The 24456-nt window shown below is 42.0% G+C and overlaps 1 protein-coding gene across 1 annotated transcript in view; it reads left to right on the forward strand.

The window, feature by feature from the left end:
- The window catches only part of COLEC12 (collectin subfamily member 12), a 91680-nt gene extending 76052 nt beyond the window's left edge, over positions 1-15628 (forward strand). Inside the window, exons 3-9 of the mRNA XM_086472478.1 lie at positions 5538-5636; positions 8162-9208; positions 10614-11102; positions 11552-11688; positions 12429-12538; positions 14258-14403; positions 15609-15628. Of these exons, the coding sequence (XP_086328604.1) occupies positions 5538-5636; positions 8162-9208; positions 10614-11102; positions 11552-11688; positions 12429-12538; positions 14258-14403; positions 15609-15628 (2048 nt within the window). The remainder of the gene's footprint in view (positions 1-5537; positions 5637-8161; positions 9209-10613; positions 11103-11551; positions 11689-12428; positions 12539-14257; positions 14404-15608) is intronic.
- Positions 15629-24456: the final 8828 nt, after the last annotated feature.

Genomic DNA, 24456 nt, shown 5'->3' on the forward strand with positions numbered 1-24456 from the left:
TATAACGAAATGATCATTCTTCCAGCATGAAGGAGTAATAACTGGAAGACTCAAAGCTCTGTAACATGTACTACACCTTGATTTAACTGCGCATTTTTACATATATCACACCTTTCCAAAATAAATGTCCTTCTTAATAAGAGAGCCAGGGATAGTCTTACTAACATAATATTTATCACAGGAACAAAGCGTAGGATCAATATTACTTTGAAATATCTGGAAGAAAGACTGAACAAGCAGGTGCCAATGGATTGAGTTATCCACAACTATTTTGATGAGCAAAGATGCTTAGATGCTTTTGACAGTAATTTCAAAGATTCTGATCGGACAACCAAGTGATGGAGAAAATTTCGTTCGTGCAAGTCATCAGTAGGGTGCATTGGAAAGCACAGCTTAAAATTCCTGTATGTCCTCAGCACTAATGGACTGTAGCCACGTAGGCATTCTGGTGCATGTTTTGATGTAAATGTCTGCCTGTTGTGCAGTCACAGCTATAATAAGTTAAATAAATAAGACATGAGTTTCTGGTAAGAAAAAGAAAGTGTATAGCACTGTGAGTATTGTAACAGGACATCGCAGCATGTTGTGGAGAAAACCAAACTAGCTTTAAACTAGCTGCTTGAGTATGGCTCTGAGAGGAGCTTCAAAACCCCTCCAAGAAGCTGGGTAAATATTCATGTGATTAGCATGCAGTGTGTCCTGTGCCGCCAACAGCTGTGCTTGTAGCAGAGTTGACATCACCCCTGGTCCTTTGCCAGTGAAAGAAAAGGAAATTGTAGAAATAGAAAGGGATAAATTCTTATTTAAGAGGATTTGGTACAGTTTTGAGTTGGAAGAAAATTAAAACCGCTTGGTTTAGATGGAAGATTTAGCCAGGGACGTGAGAGACTGTGAAGGACAGATAGAGACACATAGGTATTCCTTCTTCGTTATAAAGCAGATGGAATGTGGCAAATTAAAATCAAATGTAAAGAAATGCATTATGTATATAATGGGTCAGACATTCTCCTGAAGAATGAGTGTGTAACTGGTCTATGGAACTCAGATTCTGATGAAAAAAAAACTTTGCAGGGTTCAACAACTTGAACTATAAAGATGAGATCATTTGGTTATATGGACCAGGGGAGGACAAACTTAGGCCTTTTGCAGATATAAATGTGCAGAGATCTGCTTACAGCAGATGAGGATGTGATCCTTCCAGGCTGTAACCCAGCCACTAAATGCCTGGAATTTAGCAAAATTTTACTCAAGAGCGTTACATGCGAGGCTGTCAGTTCTGGGGTTCACCAGAAGACTCAGACCTCACTTGGCATCAGAAATAGCATATCAAATTGGAGGGACCATTGCTCTATATCTTGCTTTGGCAAATGTTTGTTCGTGTGTGTGTAGGAAGAAATGGCAATAAGGAAACTGTCCAAAAGATCTCTTTGGGAGAAAAAGTTTCTCTTCCTCATTTCAGTCTACAGTTTTCAAGCTTCTTTCTCCATGGGGGCCCTTAGCACTGTCTTTTGACCAGGCTTTGCTCTCATCTTGAGGCCCCATCTTTGCTACACTAATTTCTAAACCTCCTTCTTGTACTTAGTCAGTGGTGCCTAGCCGGGGACTAGTCTTTTTGTCATAGCAGTACCAAGCCAGATCTGGCCAGGGCAAGGACAAAAGAATTTCCTCTCCCACAAAGAATAAATAAATTAAAAAAAAAAAAAAGGAAAAATATTATAGGAAGGTGGATAATGCACATCTTGCTCACAGACCTTAAGACATCTTAGTAACCCCTGCTCCACCACTCACCAACTTGGTGACTGTTCCACCTGAATGCCAGAAGCAAGAGGCGTACCCTGGAGAAAAGTCCTGTTTGGTCCAGGGTATCCCTTCTGTAACGCCAAGCAGCACATGGTCATGTGTCAAGCATTAATTTCACCCTTTGTACCTGCAGCTTAAGAGCTTCATCTCCGCAGTGCCTAAGCACTAATTTGCAGGGAAAACATAAGTTAGACAAAATCCCAGCTGACGGCACATATTCAAAGGAATTATTGCAATATTTTTTGATCATTGGGAAGAAATTAGGCCTTAAGGAAGAACAAAACTCAAAATAAAATTTTATAGAGCTCTTGAACTCTCTGCATCAGAGTTTGGCTTGTCTTTTTTATTGCAGTATTACACTGAAAGAAGGAATTCTGCTGGCATCAGGGATTCTTTCAGTCTCTTAGCTATGTTTCCATTAAATTTGCCTCCCACACTTATGTTTATAAAGCCCAAAACTACTTTTAAAACTTTCATTTCCTACATGGTATTTAGATATCCTTTGTGATTTAAAATGTTAAAACTACTAATCAGTGGATTAAATACGGCAGGCAAAAAAATAACGCAATGGGAGGCAAAGTCAACATAGAACAAACCTCCAAACTGGTGGTAAAAATTGCATAGTAGGCTGGAGAAAACTGAAACCAAAATATGAATTAAACATCAAGGTCATGAATGAATAACAAGGTGAGTTTACTATTAGTTTGCTTTCAGAAGACATACTAAATTATTGTTTAAAATATTAATAAAGCAATATGTAATTTTTGTGCATAGTTTAAGAAATTAAACGCAAAATACAAAGTTATAATTTTTCTGGCATGAGCCAGTGTCAGATTTGCCTGTTGAAGGTGAATGATCTTCCTGTGACTCAATCCACTGAGGGAAGCTAGCATGCTCTCAGCTTGAATTTCTGGTAGGTCTCATGCTCTGGTCAGTCCTTGTTTTTAAGTTTCTTGACTAATGCTCACCGTGACTTTCATCTGCTTCTTTTATCTGTCTCCAAGACAGAGTTTGCCTGCCATTACCTAGGGCCAACACATCCTGGTGAGATGGCACATTTTGTCCTTGCTTCTGAAATAATGGCTCAGATGCAGACAGTCCTCTTTTCCAATCAGCAACTACTTGAAATTTTGGCTTCTTTTGGAGGGTCTTTACCACATTTTCCACAGTGACCTTGTCAGAAAGTGAGATGACAATGTAGAGACATCTGACCAAGCTGAGTATTAAGGTGAAGCTATCCAAAAACAAGACTAAGGCAGCGACAGACTGCATTTTTGAGAGCAGCAGGCTGTTAGGGGCAGCAGCATGGCCTTCATAAGGGATATTACAGCTGGTCTGCCTGTTTTGCCTTTGCCTTATCTGAGAAGATGGGAGGTGGCTGTTCAAGCCTGGGGCACTCCCCAAAGGTTGACTTCCACTCCTGCGAGTGGTCCACATGCTCACCTACCAGTGCAGGCTCCATCCAGAGATGGATGATGCCAGGGAAGGAAAGGCAATCCCAATAATAGGATATCTGTCCATATGACCCCTTTTGACAGCATGAGGAACAAAACCTACGTTGGCCGTGGTGCTCTACTCGTTCTCCCCAGAGTTCACCTTTTCCACTTGCAGGGCAGTAGCAAGAAAGTAAATAAGCTACAACTTGCTTTGGGAAGGAGTTTGGGCAGGAGATCAAGTCCCCGAGGCCCACAATTGTTTGACCATGGAGGCTAAGATCCTGCCCCTGTGTAAAGCAAATACGTGCATCGGTTTGTCTATGGGATGACAAAATTCAGCTTAGCCTGCATCACTGCGAATCCTCGAGCTAACCCTGCAGTTCACATTTGCAGAGACCTCTGCTGTTCCTGCTGCTGGAGCTGGGTGGTTTGAACTTTGCTCTGGCCTCTCTCCTCTACACTTCTCACGGTACGACTGACCTGCCCTCTGAGGGGAGACAATTAAAATAAAGGAAATGGTTTTCCCGATATAGCTAATTCTGCACTTTGCATCAGTTAAGTAAGTCATCACTGGATTAGTGTCAAATAGACAAGAATCAATACCTTGTGTATTTGAAAGCAACCTTCTCTTTCCAGACTTTGTAAACCAGCATCTCCCACCTAAGTGTCATGTCAGCCCTCCTGATCCAGAGCTGCTGACTGGCATACAGTTACACACTAGAATTAAAAGCGATTACTTTCTGTAGGAGACAAGCTGTGGGGGACTGAAAGACCTTTTAACAGTGCTCATTAGTGATCTTTCAGACACAGTCCAGGCACAGTCTTCCCCACATATCATGGCCAATTGTCAATAGTATCAGTAAGGCTTCCGATTAAAAACCTGCTTCAACAAATTTTTGGGGTGCTCCACACAAAGAATGTCCATAGCTGCAGGCCAGCTTCAGTCTTTTTAGTGTGGGGTGGTTTGTTGTTTTTTTTTTTACTTTTGGCAATGAAAATACCATATACTGTTGTATCTTTAATTCTATCCAATCTTATATAACTGCCAGTACAGGCTACTACATATTGATAGGATTTCTACTGTTTTCATTTGTTTTGGACTCTTCAGGGGAATATTTTAACCCAAATTTGCAGTGTCAGATTTCATTCAACCATGAAAACATTCTTGTTGTTATAAGACAGTATAAAACCTTAGTTTTACAAACTTCAGATCTCAAGTACAAACTGGTATTCATTTGAACAGCAAAAGGAAGAAACTACATTTTCCTTTCATTATTGATAATATATATTCATTTGCCAACTCCAAGTGTATTGTATAGCTGGAGAAAACACGTGAATATTAAACTAAATCTAAATTAACAAGACCCATAGGTATGTGACATTGCTTGTCAAGGCACAGGTACAGCAGAAACACTTGGAGAAGGCCTGCTTTTTAAATCCAGATGCTTTCAGGTGGTCCTCTATGTGATGCATAGGTGTATGCATGCCTATTAGACAAGGTTTGGTATGGGAGGTGAAGGCTGCCTCTAACCTTGCAAACATTTCACATTTTTGCCACTGGAAGACACCCTGGGCTCTTTACTTATTGCTCTGCTTTTTCATTTCCATATCAATTCCATCAAATAATCAGATTATCTCAGTGACAAGAAAATTACTCAGACATCATAAAATAAACAGGACATCAGCCACAAATCTGCACTTTGCTGAATGATCATCCTTTCAATCTTAATGAGGCAGAATGGTTTCAGGACCATTTTTTGAGTAATCTGTACCGTTAGCAAGATGTTTAAAAGTTGATCCCCAAAACATTTAGTAATTGCATCTTCAGACTGCTATCTCAGTCCAAAGTTTGCTATCCAAGTGGCAATTTTTAATGATTAAAAAGCATAGGGGGAAAAAAAGGAAGTCTTCTCTCATGTGTCTGAGCCTTTAGCAATCAGTCTGCCTTTGCCACACAGCACTGCTTGGAGCATGGAAATACTGTTAAAAGAAAAGGACTTGGTTCATGAGGAAAACCCACAAAGAGGGATTTCCTCATTCAGGAGAGAGATTGCTCATGAGCAAAGAAACGTTTGGGGACTGCTGGCAGACTGAAAACTGGAAGACCGCTGGGTCCCACCAGCAGACAGGAGCTCGTCCTTCCAGCATTTCGCAGAGCAACAGCAGAGTGTAGTGGCAAACAAGGAAATGTTAAGGTGGTTTCTTTTTTTTTTGTTTGATGGCAGTGGTGGGTTTTTTTGGTTTGTTTCATTGCTTACCAGCCTTTTCTAATAATTTCACATACTGTTCTCTTTCCCTTAGTTGTAGAAAAGATGGACAATGTGACTGGTGGCCTGGAAACATCCCACAGAAGATATACAGAAAAGCTCACAGAGGTGGAGAGTGATCTGAAGAAATTAGGTAATCTACATACAAGCAAAGCCCCTTTGTATTATGGCTTTGGGGTGTTCTCCTGGCAGATGGCAGCAGGAAATTTGTCTGAAAGATCTCTGGCTATGACAAGATACAGAACTTCTATTACATTTCTCAAGTACTTGGGAAAGCACTTAAAAATAGTTAAGATCAGCTCTACTGAGGACAGCATTTTAAGCATACTTCAATATTTACAGTTCCCACTGAAGTCACCCTGAAATAATTTATACTAAAATAAACAGACACTTAAAAGGTTGTCCTCAGGAGAGAGTCTTCTCTGAGGTAGAGATGTAAAACAAAGCAGAAGCTGTTCCACAGCACAGGAGATTCTACATAAAATGAAAATCTGTCACCCAGTCATCTTGATGCTGTTTTAGCAATTAAGATTCAAAACCGAAGGCCATTTTAAGGGGTGCACAAATAATCAGCTGTTCAAAACTCTTACGTCTGAGGCAAGTTGATTACTTCCATAAAATGTTCCTTAATCATCTCAGGGAATACAGGCCACAAGGTTGTTATAAGTTCAGGTCTCCCAAGTGCTATCACGATTCTCAATTTGCAGGAAGATGGAAAAAGATCATGGATAAGGATTCTACTCACCAAGTGTACATTTCTAGCTTTCTTCCTTGTCTGGAAATGCGCAGAGCTGTTTATTATCAATTTATATATACATAGACTTATAGTTTATATAATTATTTTTATATAAAGATTAATATACGCATGCATACATATGCTTCTTGAAATAAATTTTGTTTAGCTTCACAAACCATATATTGAGACATGTATTTCTAGGAAAAATTACTTGCTTGCAGCTTGATCATAAATTTTTACAACTTTTTCCTGTCAAAAAATAGCTGGATGCTGAAGTATTTGCACACTGGGTTTCGTTCAAAGACATGGGGTAATTCAGTGGCATATGCTTTTACTGGTACATGTACAGAAGTAAATGTTACACCTTAAAGCACATGCAACCTTTTGGGTTATATTTGGGTTGTTATATTATGCTGATTAAATTTTCACAACTTGGAGCACCTTTGATTCATTCATGCCCACACATCTTTACACGCTGCTGGCTGGATGGCCGGCAAGATGCTCAGGACCATCAGTTCCCGTTTAAGTGGACTTGCCATGAAGGAAGTTATGGGGCAATGTGGGGGGAAGCATAAAGGTAAGAGAACTTCTTTAGGGCCAGAAGGATAACAGCATGTGGTGAATGAAAGAAAGGCCTTCAGGGAATAGCTGTATGTGGACCTGGCAGTTGTCAGAGCTCTGTGAGGAACACAAGATAATTTGAGCTATAACTGAGAGGTAAACATAGAGTCAGAGCTGAGAAGATCCTGGAGTGAGATGAGTGGCAGGGAGAGGAACTGAGCTCGGGAAGATGGCCATCCACGAAAGACTGTTAACACTTCCAACTGAAGTCTCACAAGCCAGCATTTGATGTTCGCCATCATGACTCATTCAAACACACCAGAAGAAAGCTCCATACACAGCTGTATTCACTGTGGTTTATGAAAACCATCCTGCTCTCTCTTGGAGTCATCAGAAATTATGGACTTCAGACTGTGTAATTCTTAAATATAGCTACGCTTAGATGAGGACAACAATATATGGACTGCAGGTAGGAGAGGGAAGTGATTGAGGTCAAGAAAGGGAATCTTCCCTGAAAGTGAGTGTTGAATGCTTATTTCCTTGGTTTCTGTGTCCTGGCTGATGAGCTGTGCAGCCTTAAAAGCTTAATCATACTCAGACAAGCTTCCAGAAGTATTCGGTAGGGCAGCGTAAGCAAGAGCAGAGATGTTCCTCAAAGACTAAATGTTTTCCCTTCCTCAAGCTCAGAACATGAAGAATCAATAACAGCAAAACAAATGTCATTAAAAGTAATAGTAATATAGTAGAAAGAAAACAAGAAATACATCATATCCTCTCATATCTGGAGTAGCCTGCTGGCAAAGCTTTTGTCTTTAACCCAGATTGTTTTAAAATAGGTATTACAACTTTTTAAAACTAACCCCAAGATTTTAAAGAACGGAACTCTATGTACTAAATCACAATGAAGATATTCTACCTGCCAGGAAAAGGAGGAAGAAAATATGAATAGCTAAATTTTACTTCTGAGTTTTCAGCAAAATCCAGTTATAACTTCAAAACATACACTTTCTGATACCTCTTTAATGTTTTGAATTCTCTTTACAATTCAGTTTTCATTCAGAATACAGCACTACTTGACTGCCTATACTTATCAGCTTCTAATGGTAGTTTTTCCTGTATATGATGACAGAATCACCATTTTGTTCTCCTCAGCAAGACACAAGGTCTTCATTTATTCCTTTTTCATTTTTTCTCTGTATAGTGCCAGAACTTTGCTTAGTGGTTTCTCTTTTCTGGAAAAGATAGCATAGAGGTTCTATTGACAGAACATTTTAACAACCTAACTGTACACTCTGCTTTTTTATACTGTGTTTTAAAAAACTCTTCCTAAAGCCTTTCATTTTTTTTTTCCTGTACAACAGATGACCAAGCTGGACAAAAAGCCATGAATACTAACACTGAACTGTCTAGCTTCAGATCTGACATTCTGGCTCTTCGTCAGCAGCTTCATGACATTGCAGAGAAAACTACCAGAAACAAAGATACACTGGAGAAGCTGCAAGAGTCTGGAAATGCATTAGATGATAGACAGAGCCAAATGAGAAGTGCCTTAGATAGCAACTCTTTCATGATCATCAGTGTCAATAAGACTCTTCAGGCATATACTGGCTATATCAACAATCTTCAACAAGACACAAGTAATATCCAAACAAATTTGCAAAACCAAGTGCATTCTCATAATGTGGTCATCATGAACCTGAACAACTTAAACCTAACACAAATACAGCAAAGAAATCTTATCAGTGTCCTGCAGAAATCAATGGAAGATACAAGCTTAGCTATTCTAAGAATCAAGAATGACTTTCAAAATCTGCAGCAGGTTGTCCTTCAAGCCCGGAAGGACACCGACTGGCTTAAGGAGAAAGTACAAAATTTACAGACTTTGGCCGCCAACAACTCAGCATTGGCAAAAGCTAACAATGACACACTTGAAGACATGAACAATCAGCTCAGCTCCTTCAGTGGGCAAATGGAGAACATCACCACAATTGCCCAAGCCAATGAACAAAATCTAAAGGATCTCCAGGAACAGCATAAAGAATACGAAAACAGAACTTCTGCCAAATTCAACCAGCTAGAAGAGAGGTTCCAGGTGTTTGAAACTGATATTGTCAATATCATTAGCAACATCAGCTACACTGCTCATCATTTACGGACACTGACTAGCAATCTCAATGAGGTCAGGACAACTTGTACAGACACCTTAAGTAAACATTCAGATGAGTTGATTTTTATGAACAGCACACTAGCCAATATTCGCTTAGACTCAGCATCTCTCAAGGTGCAACAGGATTTGATGAGATCAAGGTTAGATGTTGAAGTTGCCAATTTGTCGGTGATCATGGAAGAAATGAAGCTGGTAGATTCCAAACATGGCCAGCTCATCAAGAACTTCACTATTCTACAAGGTATGCAACTGGCCTAATCATGCCTGCAATGGTCTATGCTGAATTCTTGCTTGCATTACTTCTTTAGTTCTGTGGAAGTTAGTGCATGCTGGTACAGAGTCCTGGGGTTTCCCATTATCTAATCCTAAACTTTGGAAACGTAAATGTAGCTTGAATTTTCCTATGCCTTCTTTACATAGCTAGAATGGGGATGTTATGAAAGAAGGTTCTGACTCAGCAAAATTTTATTCTGACTGACTGACTGACTGGATCTGCTTTTGATTTAGTTTCTAAAATAAGCTAGTGAAGGTGTGGAGCCTCAAGAAACCAATCCCTGCTAAGGAGGAAATGGCTAAAAAATATACGTTGGACTACTCCCAGAAAGGTCCACCCTTACTGAAAAACAAGTTGCTATTTCACTTTAAGCCAGTTGTTAGTCTGCCAGAAAACATGCTACTTTGCTTAGTTTTTAATCCTGGGATATTTTATTTTCTCCAGAAATAAATAGCAGCAAGTTTCTCCCAGCCAAATATTATCCCAAATGAAAAGAACACTCATATTTCCAACCTGATCTGAACCAGTCAGGCCTAGAACTCTAATCACAAATATAAATCCATTGCTCCAAACAAACTACGGCTAAATTAGAGCCAAGATTACATGTCAGTAACCTTAACCCTTCTCATTTCAACCAGGCCTAAATGACTCCAGTTTAGGAATTTATCTCTGGAGGAGTTGTTTAAATTATGTAGGTTGGCGGGGTGGGGGCGAAGGGGGTGATAGTGGCAAGACATTTGCTAATCCATGATCAGAATCCAAAATTATTATATTGTTTATTGCTGTCACAACACTACCATTTCCTGTTGTGGGTATTGTTCTCTTTCCTGTTATAGCTGGCCAGTTAGCAACTAGCCTGGTCTTTGCCACAGTTGACCTATTGCTCACTATCTATTGTTTTGTTGTTTCTTGACAACCTATTATTGACAAAGCAGCAAACAGGATCATTGCAGGAGAGAGTCCTGTAGTCTAAGAGTGGAGAGACGGGGCTAGAAGGAAAAGGGAGCGTAGCAGAGTGAGGGAACGGGAGCATCAACACGCAGGACCACGTGCATCAACAGCACGGAGTGTGTCTTGCAGGGACTGGCGCCTCGGCTGGTCAACTGGGACATGGTGTCAATGTCCAGTTCAAAGGAGAAGGAGCATCAGATTATTTTCTTCTGTATCCTGTATTTCATGGAGGCTAAGGAAAGAGCAAGCACCTGAGAAGCAGATGTACTTTTACAAGCACTGCTTGAAGTTATTAGCCCGGTTTTCACAGTGCTGAATATGCAGTGTTGTTGGTCTGAGATATATTAAACAAGGACCCCACGTGGGCTTTTTGTTTTGTTTTCTGTCCGTACCTCCATTTTGCATCCTTACGTTGTTTCAGGCCCTCCTGGTCCAAGAGGACCTAAAGGTGACAGAGGCCCTCAAGGTCCTCTTGGCCCCGCTGGCCTAAAAGGACAGAAAGGAGAGAAAGGAGAGCCCGGACCACCAGGACCTGCAGGTGAGAAGGGCCCACCTGGACCAACTGGGCCACCAGGAGAAAAAGGAGGGAAAGGTTCAAGAGGATCACCCGGCTCCAAAGGTCAGAGAGGTTCTCCTGGCAAGACGGGTCTGCCTGGACCAAGCGGAGATCCAGGGCCACCAGGTCCACAAGGCAAAGATGGTCCACCTGGTCCACAAGGCCCACCAGGATTTCAAGGCCTGCAAGGAACTGTGGGAGAGCCAGGGGTACCAGGATCTCGAGGACTACCTGGGCTACCTGGAGTCCCTGGGATGCCTGGTCCAAAGGGCCCACCTGGGCCACCAGGGCCACCAGGTCCAGGGATGCCAATGGCACTACAAAGTGAACCTACGTCAGTGCCGGAGGCTAATGGTAAGTTATCAACACACCACATGCATCTTTTACTGAGATGATACAAATATATGTATCAGAGGGTGCTCACCACTTAGTTGCTGGTTCAAATAATCTCTGCTACCTTGGACTAAATGTCCTGGATTTATCACAGAGAGGTCTGTTAAGTGAAGCCATACCTGTTGGTATTCCTTCTGACCTGAAACTGATTTAAGTTAATGTTTACAGCTAAAGAAAAGGTGGCAGTAGTATCAGTAATAAATAATCCCTTTGACCACACAGTTTAGCCTTGATTCCACAGAGTCAGGATCCTAATAAGTAAATTCCCAAAGTGTATGTAAGTACTTTAGGTGGGAGCATCCTGTAGATACATATGGGATCCTCCACTAATTATTGGCCCTATGCAGAAAGTTACCACTGATCCATTGAGTTACCAGTAACTGGCTTAACACCAAAAATTCACATCACAGGTTGTTCTCCTCATTGGAAGAACTATACAGAAAAGTGCTACTACTTTTCAATTGAAAGAGAAATTTTTGAAGAGGCAAAGTTATTCTGTGAAGAGAAGTCATCACGCTTGGTTATCATAAACAACAAAGAGGAGCAGGTAATTACCTTCTCTTTCTGCTTTTCAAGGAGAGAGTTTGAAGTTATTTAACACGTGGAAGCCACAAGGCAAGTGGGAAGTTGAGAGCATCAGGAATTCATATAGTGAAGTAGACACAGTGGTTGTCTCTAGTTAGCACTTTGTCCACCCTCTGCCTGCTCAGCAGCTTCTGCATGTGCAGGAGGGCAGTGTGAGCAGAGCTGGTGCTGACCCTGAAGGTGGCGGGCACACATTAAAGCTGGGGTCCATTAGGCACTGCATATTATCCAAACTGGCTTTTTTGCAGTGGTAAATACAATTTAAATTTAAATTGTCCAATTTAATACATGCAGCCTAAGACTACTGTGACACCAAAATATTTTTAATCTAACTATAAATCTAGCTTTACTTGTACTACTGTTCAATATAATTATTTGGTGGCTACATAGCAGTGGGGATGTCAAGATACAACTGCTTGCTCTTTGGGTTTTTTTCCATTTGTATCTATAAGACACTGACTATGACTTTATGTCAACCTAATTTTCCTGCCTAGCCCTCTCTACCTCACATGCAAACACCGTGATGAATTCTAGTGCGGGCAAGGGGTCACAAGGCCAACTCCTGAAACATATCTTCAGCTTGTAAAAATTTCTCTGGCCCTTCCTATTTTGACGACAAAGATGCTCTTGAAACCAGAGTAGCTTATTGGCTCCAACGATGGTTGTGTTTGTTTGTTATGGACTAAGATCTTTCTTCTACAGCAATGGATAAAAAGGCAGATTTTGGGGAAAGGCAGCTTCTGGATTGGACTCACGGATTCAGAGAAGGAAAATGAATGGAGATGGCTGGATGGATCTTTACCAGTTTACACGTATGTAAATAAAAAACAATGGAGTTTATTTCCTGCAGATGCTACCACTCTTGCTGAAACTTCTAAAAGCATCATCTAGAACTTATCCAGTGGATCCAGAGGGCTGTAGATGCCAATTAAATAATTTGTTACTGAGGGTGCTGTTGAACTGTTTTTGTCTCTCTCCCTTCTCCATGCACAAGGCTTTCTTTCCTTGCCAGGAAGAAAACGGAATGTTGAATGAAAGAATCATGTAACTACATAGCACAGTGTTTCTGGCCAAAACATTTGCTCCTGACTTTTATTACAAAGTTGAGATGGAACGCACAGACAGTTTTGCTGTCTTGGTTTGAATTTTCCTTATTTGCATTACAACTGGCTATAAATAGAGTACTCATTCTGATAAAAAATGACCAGCCTTTAGATAAAGTCCAAATCCAAGTGGAAAGCATTAAACATAAGGAAAATGCATGAAATGATGGTGTCTACACCTTGGCCAGCTGAGAACTGAATTGGCAGCTCTCCAGGAATCCTAGGGCTACACCTAATTTGTCCTAAATGGAACAGATTGCAACCACCCAAATTTTTAATACTGAGGAGCGGACTACAGATTTTATAGAGCTAAGCATGCTGTGCTCGAGAAAAACAGGCTACAGTCAGTCAAATGTTACAAAATTATTACCTGTGATCTCATTGGTGTTCATTTTGATGAGAAACATGGAAAAAGTCAGATGCATTTCAAACGAGCCATAACATTTCTCCCTTTTTCTCCTGCCCCGTTTTCACCTATTTTTCTCTTTATGGCAGCACTGTGACTGATCCCCACTCCAGCCGCTGCTTACAATAGGTTTCCACTGCACTGTGGGTTTAGGTGCCCTGTCGTAACCTCAGAGCTGTCAGTTACTGATTTTCAAAGTATTTAATTACTTCTGGAAAGCTGTGTGTCCTCCCAGGTGCCTGCTCAGATGCTCTGTGTCAGGCAGACATGTTTTTCAGCTGAGCATGGACCGTATCAGCCAGCAATCACAAGCTCCCTTCAACAACCTGTTTCATCAGGAAAAAATGGAGCTTTTAAGTCCTGAAACTGGAAGCGTTTCTCACTTGTTAAACAAAAACAGGATGAGGAAACACTTGCCGCAAGCTTTCTACATGCTGCGTTAAATATCGCCATCAAAGCTAATGATCTCAAAAGATACGTGTATACGTCCTTTGTACATTCCTTCTAAGTCCAAAAACTCACTTCCCATCCAAGCATAGGTCCATAAAACACATAAATCTTTGCTGTCCCTCCCAAGAGGCCCGCCTGCGTGTGGTCAGAGGGCTCAGCACCTTTGCAGTGAGCGATGGCAGGGTGACGCCGTCTTGGCAGCCCTTGTGAACCTGCCGGCTCTGCTCAGTCCCACCTGCCGGCAGGACTGCCGTGCGCAGGCTTTGCAGGCTTGGAGCACTGCGCACAGAGCCTGGAGCACTCTCACTGTATGTGCATGTACATTCAGAAACTAAAATAAAGTTCATTGGTCTAATTTTAGGTCTCTGAGTTTTGGCAGCCCAAGGCTGAATAGATTCCCTTCTCTGTAATACATCTGTTTTCCATTTTTCAGCAAGAGTCATGTATTGTTTGTTTCAACGTGTATTTCCCGTTCAGAACAGATCTCATGATGTTTTCTTTAATTTCTTGCGGTGAAAAACTGTCATGTGTGCTGTGTTGTGCAATCATATCTCTTGCTTTTTGGTTGAAAGGAACTGGAAAGCTGGGCAACCTGATAACTGGAGCCATGGGCACGGGCCAGGGGAAGATTGCGCTGGGTTGATCTATGCTGGGCTCTGGAATGACTTCTACTGTGAAGATGTTAACAATTTCATTTGTGAAAAAGACATGGACAAAGGTAAGCAAGGCGCTTGGTTTGATTATTTTACCCTATCCATAGTAAATTTTCCACAGCTAGAGGGAAGAAGATCCAGGCTGGATGCTATGGCAGTACCTTGTTGAGGAAGAGGGGGAATCAGTGGAGCACTTCTACTCAGATCCAGCCCAACGTGCATTTTTCTAATACTCTGCACAAAGCAGATGCTGGATTTATTGTACTCAGAAAGAGCAGCCTCCAAGCTGGCTGTAGCCGTGGCATGCTCTGCATCTTGACCATCTCCTGTAGACTTTAAACACGCCTAAAATTGCAGTCATGATTTGGCACGTGCTCCAGACCCTGGCCACACTGAAAGCTGTGTTTATAGACTCAGTGGTCACACAAGGGGGAAAGCTGGCCTTAGGATAGCTCAGGGATCAGCCCTCAAAAACCAGAAAGACTCTGTTTTGAGAGTTTGTGCCGCAGGAGGCACTTGGGGACTGCTAAGGAGGTCTTAAAATTCCCACCGCTGCCAGGAGATGTCCCATAGGGCTGAGAGGCCGGGTCCACAGGCCATAAGCGACTCATCTGTTGCAGTTGGAGTGAAGGACTCATAAACTGCCAGTGTGGCCCAGCAGTCACACAGGTGATTGCCACAGGGCATCTCTTTCTGATTATACAGGCATTTCTGCAATGGCAGAGGGCAGGTGGTTCACTTGGCTGCTTAGAGCCCTGCCCCATCATCGCAGAGCTAGGTGATATTTGTGTTCACGGTGGGGCTCTGCCCAAAACATTACCTCCTCCATACAACCTGTTTAAACATCGCTTTGCCAAGGGTGCCTGGCTGCTCCAGTTGCAAACCTGTAGGCTGAATTTCAGTGAAGGCAGACAGAAATGTCAGTGAGAGCCAAAATTGCACCACATCCACAGAAATGCCCCCCCAAAACAAAGTGCTGGACAAGCTTTGTGTGTGTGTAACTCTGTTTGGATGTCCAGAGTGAAGGACCATGTGTAAGTAACAATGTCATTTGCCCTCATTTTCCTACATGCATTTGTTATTTTAGGAAAACTTCATGGTTTACAAATATTTATGCTCCAGGACTTACAGGATCTGAATATAAGCCCACTTAAATTTTTTACATATGCAAACTCTGTAAGTTTTCTTTTTGGAAATGCATTTGATCTTCACAGGCTTTTTACGTGATTTTTTTTCTCTTTGTTTTTCTTTTTTTTCTCTCACACTGTAGGGCAAATATTTGGAGTGTAATAGGCTGTGACTTTACAGATACCTACATATTATGGAAATTTACTTAAAGAAAAAGAAAATCCTGGGAGAGAGCAACACTGCCTACCAAAATTGAAAAAAAACACAACAACCAAAAGCAAGCACTGAAAACTGGTTTAAATGCATAAAGGCATTCAGCAGCAACTTTCTCCAGCATTTGGCAATTATTCAAGGCCTTTCAACCCACAGCATCAGGAAATACCATTGGATTAATTCTGTTACACATTTTCTTCCCAACCAGTAACCACATACATAAGCAACTCGTGTCTTCTGAGAACAGACATTCTGTCAATCTGAGTAAGACTGTTGGTCACTCATATAGAAAAACATGTAAAGCAACTGTGTAAACAGTATGTTTCATTTGCTAAAATCCCAAATGTAGGAAAATTATACAGATACACGAATATATAGATTTTATATAAATATATATATATAGTCCAACTCTTATCAATAATATGGAATATACTTTTAAGAGCTTTTAAAACTTTGTATTTTTGTACAAAATATTTGCTTTTTACAATTGTTCTCTTTTTTACTGACATTTTTTTACAAATATAGTGCACGGGGGCCAAAGAAAACAATAAAGGTACTAATAATTCATTAAGGTTTGCTGTCAGGCCTAGCTCAGCTGTAGAGAAATATTTTTCCTGTTAGAAATATTTGTACTTTCCCAGATGATTTGTTCTGGTTAAATAACTTTTAAAGCAGATTTTAGATAGTGTTTTCCTTGTATGCAGTCTAGTCTGCGAGTGTATCAATTGACTAAGGACTAGATACTCACTATAGCTCTGATCACAGCCAGTGTTCCGTTGGGGTACTATGCAAAGACCGTGTTAATAAAAGTTTTTCCTTCCTCCCCTCCTGCCTACCTGCCTGACTTCCTCCTTTCCTGCCTGCCTGCCTTTTCTGCCTGCCCGCCATCCTGCCTTCCCACCTTCGTTCTACTCATGAGAAAACACCACAGAAGTAAATCACCAACTTTTAAGAATATTTTGAAATCCTTTTCATTCCTTCTCCCTTCTCATGAGGAACTCTAACCCAGTAGGTAATACCCATATTGCAAGTTAAGCCCAGATGAAGGATTTTATGAAAACAGAAGGAGCTGCACACACTGAAATATGTTTCTTTTTAAGGCGAAATTCAAAATTTGGTAAGAAAAACATGCCGCGCTCGGAAAAGTCTAATCAACTTGCACTTCTCCAAAGTGCTTTGTAAATCAATCTCTCTGTTTTCTTGGACCGGTACTTCTCTCCCAAACAAACTAGAAAATAAAATATGCTGCAAAACAGAAAGCAGTGTGGCTAATGAGGTGATATCATCACCCAGCCAGTTTCCTCCACGGTCCCATGAGCCGTTGTCTAGTCAGCAGTGCTGCTTATCAGCAATTAAAAAAAGTTAGCAACCAGTTAAAGTTCCTTAGCAGAAACCCTCGTTCCGGTTCCCAGTTTTTATACTCTTTGCACAGCTACATGCTATACCACGAAGGAAGTTGTTTTGGCTTCTTGGGAAGGAGAGCTGTTTTTCCATTGCCTCCTGACCTGCCATTTACCTTGGCTGAATGCAGATAAGTTTGTTGAAATACTCCAGCTCTGTTGGAAAGAGACAAGATTTTGTACTTCAGATTTTCAAATATTGATCCTAAGACCAACCAATTAAAACTGCTGCTTTCCTACATCCCACACTCCCGCCAGTGTTCATTCAGGGGTGGGGGTGGCTTTTTAATTCTAACTATAATTTTCTTAAAGAAAATATACAAAATGTTACATTTGGGAATCTGTCCTGTGGTACGTATTAGATATGAGACAGGAACAACATGAAAATTGCGTCTGTTTAATTAAAGTGAAACGTCCGTGTATCACAGCTGCAGAAACCGTGTGTTGCCATCTTGGAGGCAGGGCTGTTCTTCAGTCTGAATTTCCTGGGACTTTTCTTTTGGCTTTTTCATCAGGTTTTGAATACACGACTCTGCCATACACCCCGTCATGCTGTACCGAGGATTTGTGTGTAGATACATGCTGTAGTGTTTCCATATATATTTACATGGTGTCGGTGGAGATAATGTTAAACTGCTATTTTTGGATAACAAGGTACAAAACTATTACTTTGTACACCCAGAGAGCCTCACAAACCCTGGTGAGTGGAGCTTTGCAGAGCCACACTGAATTAGAAGCTACCTTTGTTTTGAATGTTGGCTTCTTTAGGTGAAAGAAGCCTATTGTAAGCATCTGCCACGTTAAATGACGTTCTTCCTGCTTTTGACCAATATGATAGACTTCCATCGACAAAAGAAGTTAATGAGAAACCTCTGTGTAAGCCCCAGCTGTACTGTTTCCTTGCCCCAATGTCATCCTTCCTTCAGCAATGGTAGTGATGGTACATATTAAGATGAGATGAGCCAAGAGTCATCTAGTGCCCTCCAGTCCCTCTAAAGAGGTTTGCTGTGCAGTGGTGATCAACAGGTATAGCTGCACTTATGCCTGCATAAGGTTACAGAAATGGCTCTTTACCAGTGATAGCTGCTTAGTTTGTTGAAAACTAGCAGAGCAGCTGTGCTAAACTATGGGTAGTTGGGTGGCCTTCTCATGGAAATAACCATTGAACTAGGACAGTTTAAGGATGCACCATGTTTGTCAATTGAATACTCGTTTCAAAGTGAATTTCAATGCTGGGTTGTAATTATCTATAATAACACTCTAATTATGCACCTTTAACTGAGAAGCGGAGCGTGCCTGGGCTCAAGCTCTCCATTCACACATTTGGAGAAAAGTGTGTAGCTGTTAGGCAAAACTAGCTGGAGAGGGATGCTGCAGTTGCGTGCCTGGCATGTTCAGTCATCCTTAAAATCTGGCCTGAGCAGCCAGGCAGGCTGAGAGAGGCCATCCTTCTGGCCCAGTATTCCTGCGGGAGGGAAACGGGGGTGTCAAATGGCAACGAAGATTGAAATCACTTGGAGGACGGAGAGAGTGTTAAGACAGCTAAGGAACCTGTCACACAAAGGGGAGATTGGCAGGGATGCAAGCAGGACACCAGAAACGGCCAAGAAATTGTCATGAAAGTCAGAGCTGCCACACAGGGTCTGGAAAACATCCCCATTAAATCTGCTTTCTGTATGGTTTGAGCAATAACACAGGTTGTATGGAAAGTTTTAAGTGATAGGAAATTATTTTGTCCCAGATTGAGTTTTGGCTTTCCTTCTTATGCACAAATACTGTAACTTGGCATACTGAGTACACATTCCTGTCATCCTTTTTCTTGTTTTACATCAAACTGAATGCAAGTTCATATACCCTGGCAAGCACTGGGACTGTTGCAACAGGGGGAGGGGAAGGCAGAGAGGGTGCAAAGTCATTGTGATTTACATCCAGTGCTGGATTTCTTAATGTCATTTCTGACTCATTTCATTAATTTATTTGGAAACACCTTCAGCTGATTAGAGCTTATAAATCTCAAACTCTCATCCCCTTTGATGTCTATAAATAATATCTGCAAATGTTCCAATAAAGAAAGCACTAAGCGGAGACATGGAAGTGAATGTTGTTTACTCTGTGCGTGCCTGTGTAACCAAGAGAGATGTGGAGATCAGAGAGGTGGAGCCAGAAGCATTTCTAGGTATTAAAAATCAAACTGATGAAAATTATTTTCATTAAAGGCCTCCTTCTCACTTTACACCATCCTACTTCTAAGCATGACTGTGGTGACTTTAACCCTTAATTGCAGTTTTAGTGCATTGTTCTTGCAGCACCTAGGAGCTAGAAACTTGGTTTTTAAAGGTCTGAGCTGAACAAGACCTTTAAGAAGGTCTTAAGGAGCAAGAACTCCCTTTCCCAGTTCACTGTCCTAGCATCCAAAGCACCTCAGGTGGGCCCCCAAGTGAAGGATGTCTTTGAGTAGAGCAGGATCAAGCCCTATATTAGCCATTATTGCGTCTAGCTTAAACTGGCCGCTTATAACGGCTAATCTGATCTTGCTGTTTCTCTCTCTCAGAAAGACCTCCTCTTTTAATTTGCTGTTCCTGGCAAGTAGCTCCTCTGTTTTTAGCAAGTAGCAGGAACTGATCTCTGATCACTGGCAAGGCGAGGAGCTGGTCAGAGGGTGGTCGCTGGCTGTCAGAGGAAACCGCTCTGCAGCAAGTAGGGGAAAGGCAGCCGAGTGGATTCCCATGTGAGAAAGCAAAACCTCTTTTCCCCAGTGCAGCCTCCTTGGTTAAAAGCACAGCAGCTCATGCAGATGTAGCATCCAAAGGGAATAAAACATCTCCAGCTCCAGCCGCCAGACGCTATGCACTTCTTCCCCCTGCTCCTGCCGGTGTCTCGATGTGCCCCGGAGACGTGTGCTCCACCGTGAATGCCCAGCTGCCCCCAAAGCAGGCTCCATGCTGCGGCGTGTGGGTGTCGGGGCTCACACTGGTGAGGGACCAGCAGTGGGACAGCCTCCCATGCCTGGCGCTCCCCTGCGCTGGGACACCCCACTCCTTCCAGGGCCTGGGCAGGAGCAGGAGGAGGAGGCTCCTGGTGCTCACCCACACTCCCTCAGAGGTAGTTTGGGTATCTATAGATGGGAAAGCTCAATGCCTTACAGACAAAACCCTTGTTTCTCAGAAACCAGGCCTTCCTGAAACCAGAGCCTATTTGTTCATTCACCATCTCCACCTCACTTTTTCCATGCTGTGTAGTGAAAAGACAAAAAGAAAAAAAGAAAAAAACTTGGCTAAAAAAATTTGTGAAAGTTCTCATGTGTTTTCTTTCTTAGGGTGGAAGACGTTTGTTTTTTCTTTCCATCTGGCTCGGAGATGAAAAAAACATTCTTTGATTTCTTTTTCAAAATAAACTCAGTGTAATGCTCCAAAATTTGTGTAGGGATCTTTTTTTTTCTAATATCAGAACAATAAAAGCAAATCGCTAGGCAAATAATGCTCTTTTTAGAAAAGATCTTGCAAGCCATGAGGATTTTCTTACCCAAAGGGCTTCCCAAAGGCATGTAAGTATTGCCAGCCCCATTTTGTGACTGGAGGAAAAAAGGAGATTTTTCAAGAGTATAATTCATTTTGATGCTGCAGTTTTGGGGATTTTGTTTTTGTATGTTGGGGAGGTGATTCTTTCCAGTGAAGCCAACATTGGCATACAGCAAAATAGTTTTCATAGACCTCTGTGAAGGCAGTGAACTTTCCAACGCTAAATTAAACCGAATGGTGTCTCTCCCACATCACCATGTGTATGGGAGGCAGCGGTTTCTACTGCTGTTTTGGAGAGCAGAGCTCAGTGTGATCACAGCAGAGCAACATCAGCCCAGTAGAGAGCAATGTCTTGTGCGGGTAAGAGTTAACAAATCACACTAAATTACCAAGAGACCCCTTGATCAGAGGGAAGAAGGTTAAAGGACTGCTGAGACTACTGACTCCTCTGCAGTAAAAATAAATCCTCCAAAAAATGTACCAAGTTCTACTTTAAAAATCATTAGGGGTTTCTTTACCCCTTTAATCACTTTGGCTGCTCTTCAAAAACTTTATTAGGAACCTTCCTTTAATAACCAGCATGAATGCCATTATGTCCATTTCAGACACATTTGTTCTCATTCCAGTGCCGTCCTTCAGCTCAAATAGCATCTCTCCTGGGACCGTCAGGCAATTGTAATGGTCAGTTTGGAGCCGTTCATCTTGAGACGTGGTAAGGGATGGTTGGGAACAAACACATCCCTCTGACCAGCCAGGGAGCCCTGAACAACAGAGCCTGGCTCTGGTTCCACCATCCAGCCCCACAGGGATTATCTGAGGACACGCTGGGCTGAATGGTGGAAGTTTCCATACTCTTTTTTTTTGTTATTACTCCTAGAGGACAGGGAACAACAAATCGGGTATAGAGGATGGTTTTCTGCTGAATTAGAGTAGGTTAGAAGTGCTTGGCTTTTATAAGGTAGTTCCGCATTTTACAAGGCATTTGAGAAATTAGTCTGTAGGTCTGAGCTTAAGCACATTTATTCTGGCTTTACACCAGAACAGAATTCAAGTGCAGGCCAGTCGTAGGCTCCTGATCTTCAAGAGACTTAAATCTCCGATTCAGAGATTAACATCTGACTTCTACTTTTTCTGATCTACCTGTCTTGCCGAGGCAAAATCCACGGCTCAGACATCGGTGTGGTTCCAGGCTCTGAGAATTCCTTCCAAACTCCCCGCGTTCGCAGTCATGCTCTTGCCAGCCTTGCCAGAGGTCCTGCTGGTGGAAGCTGCAAGTCTGAAGTGTGACTGGAAGAAGTTTGTTCGGGAATCCCTCTCGTTCAGAAGTCTGGGCATATTGCAATGACATTTCCTTAATTCCAGCTCTATTACCCGCACTCATATAAAACAGATGATGAATTATTTTTCTGAATGGCAACAATGTATTTTTGTCCACTTTTTTTTAATGTCAAAATAAAAGCCTGGAAGTGGAAATCGGACAAACCATCCCTTGGCATTGCAGTATCCCACTGTAGCAGGCAAATAATATTCCTGGATTAATGCCCGTGAGAACAGCATGAACTGATACTGGAACAGCAGACAGCTTAGTGCTATCTGCTTGTGGAAGCAAACTTAACTGCAGATACCGCCTTGTCGCTGGTCCATCTTCTGATGGACAGGGGCAAGCCTGCATGCCTGCAGTGTTTCAAGTACACTGGGGGAGATAAGAGGAAAAAGGCAAAGAGAGAAGAGCCAAGGACAGAAAAGGAACAGAGGAAAACAGACAGGGACAGATAAGGAGGAGGAGAGAAATAGATGGAGAATGATTGAGGAGGAAAATGAACCCTGATGTTCTCATCGTGGTTTCTAGTAAGATCAACCACAGAGGAGCTCTCTTCTCAGAAACAATATAACACGGCACTGCCGTGGTTCTCGTAATTCCCATTCTTGGTTGTGAAAATACATCCTTGCCTTGCGACAGAAGCATGTCATTCAGTTGGTGCCTGAAGTCATGTACTACTTTCCCAGCACAAACAAAAAATTCCTGATGGCTCCAGGTCCCCAGGGAGCTGGGCTGGAGCTTTTGTTTTGGTGGTTCGTTGTTTTTTCCTACATGTCCTTTGCCTCCTACACAAGTTTTGAAACACAGAATATTTTCTAGTTTTCCAGCTGTACTAGAAGTACAGAGCTCAACTTTGGAAGAAAGATTAAAGCAAGAACATAGAGCAGGTCTCCAAGCAACAAAACAATGCCTGCAGTGGGAAATAGGTCCACAACAGTATTTGGACTCGAAACTCCTATTTCCACACTAAACTCTCATTGGTATCTGCATTTGAGCAGGTGCACTTTATGAACAGTCAAACATGCATCTTTAATAATCGTAATAAACAGCAGCAGAAATGTACAGATGTTGAAAACAATGAATCATTGAAACAAAAAGGAGGGACTTCAGTGTTCAGGAACAGATAGACAGTTGTTGAATTTGAACACTAGAAACAGTTCAATTTCAAAAACCCAAATGTTTGAATTGGTTTTAAAGGTGGCACTTTTAAACGAGCGACCCCTGGCTTTCCCCAATTTTTAGCTTTACAGGGCAAAACTTGAAGCCTGTAGGGGACTCTTAACCATCACCAGCCGGTGATTTCAAGCAAAAAGCTAGTTTCAAAGGCAGATTGGATCTCTGCATCCCATTTTATCCAGATTAGCCATGATAGGAGTGGGAAGGTGGTCAAAAGTCTGAGTCAGGACCCTTCATTAGCTGAAATCAACTCTCTCCTTCTGTGTTTTGCAATGTTAGATAAGGAAGAACACTTTTTAAACATAGTTTCACTGAAGTATCCCTGGGAGCACTTTATTTAGCAGACATCACCACAAGGTCTCCCAGGCTGTGTCCATCTCCTGGCATTTTACATATGAGAAAAATCTAAAAATAAAACAAAACAAGAAAAAACCACAGGCAGAACAGCTGTTGTTCGACCCAGACAAAGCTTTGAATGAAAGCCATTATGATGGAGCAGACTCTGCAATTGAAAATCCATTTACATTTTCAAGTCCAATTCCAACTGTAAATCTTAGGTTATATATATGACAGATTAAAAGACTCTGGCCCCACTACACTTCTCCCTGGCAAGAGAAAAACCATCTGCACAATATCACCAGTGGTTGCTTCAACTCTGTAGGTACACATTTTTAAATGACACGGTGGTATATTTTTTCATTTCCCTTCCCTTCGTTTTCACATGCAGCAAAGTCACGTGGACGGCATTTTCCCCAGTTCTGCGGTAGTTGGCACTCTGGCTAAGGAGTGTTTTGATTTGGTCTTTTCCCTCAATTTGAGGGGCTACTGCACCATTTCCTTTGTAATCACACTATCCAGGGTAAAAACCCTGTACGAATATATGGCTGTGAAAGCAGGGGGAAAAACCAGGAATATTGCTCTCTTTCCAAGCACAGAGAGTGAAAAAGAGCATACACCATGTAACAGGCTGCACAAGCCCATCTGGAGCTGACTCCCACAGCACTCTGAGCACATTCTAGGCCCCGTGCTCCTCGCTCCATGGGTAAGGGATGAGGGATGAGAGTCCTTCCATGTGGAGAGCCAAGAACAAGTTTCCTGGAGCCCAAGCAAGCCTTGCTTTGACAGTTTAACCACCGGCTGAGAAGTGCATGGCTCTTGCACCATAGCTGTTGGGGGGAGCTCCCCCACCATAGCTGATGCTGCAGTCAGAGGCATTTCTGTGCCCTGGGACCCCAGTGAGTGCTGGGTCAGCTGCTTCCCAATACAGATGTGGCTGCTTGCAAGGTTCAGCCTGAATTTTTGAACATATTTAAAGGAAGATGAAGAAGGTGAAGGATCTGGACTTCTGCTGGAAAAAACAAA

Source organism: Leptosomus discolor, chromosome 13 (genome assembly GCF_034619465.1).
Source record: "Leptosomus discolor isolate bLepDis1 chromosome 13, bLepDis1.hap2, whole genome shotgun sequence".
NCBI classification, from domain to species: domain Eukaryota; kingdom Metazoa; phylum Chordata; class Aves; order Leptosomiformes; family Leptosomidae; genus Leptosomus; species Leptosomus discolor.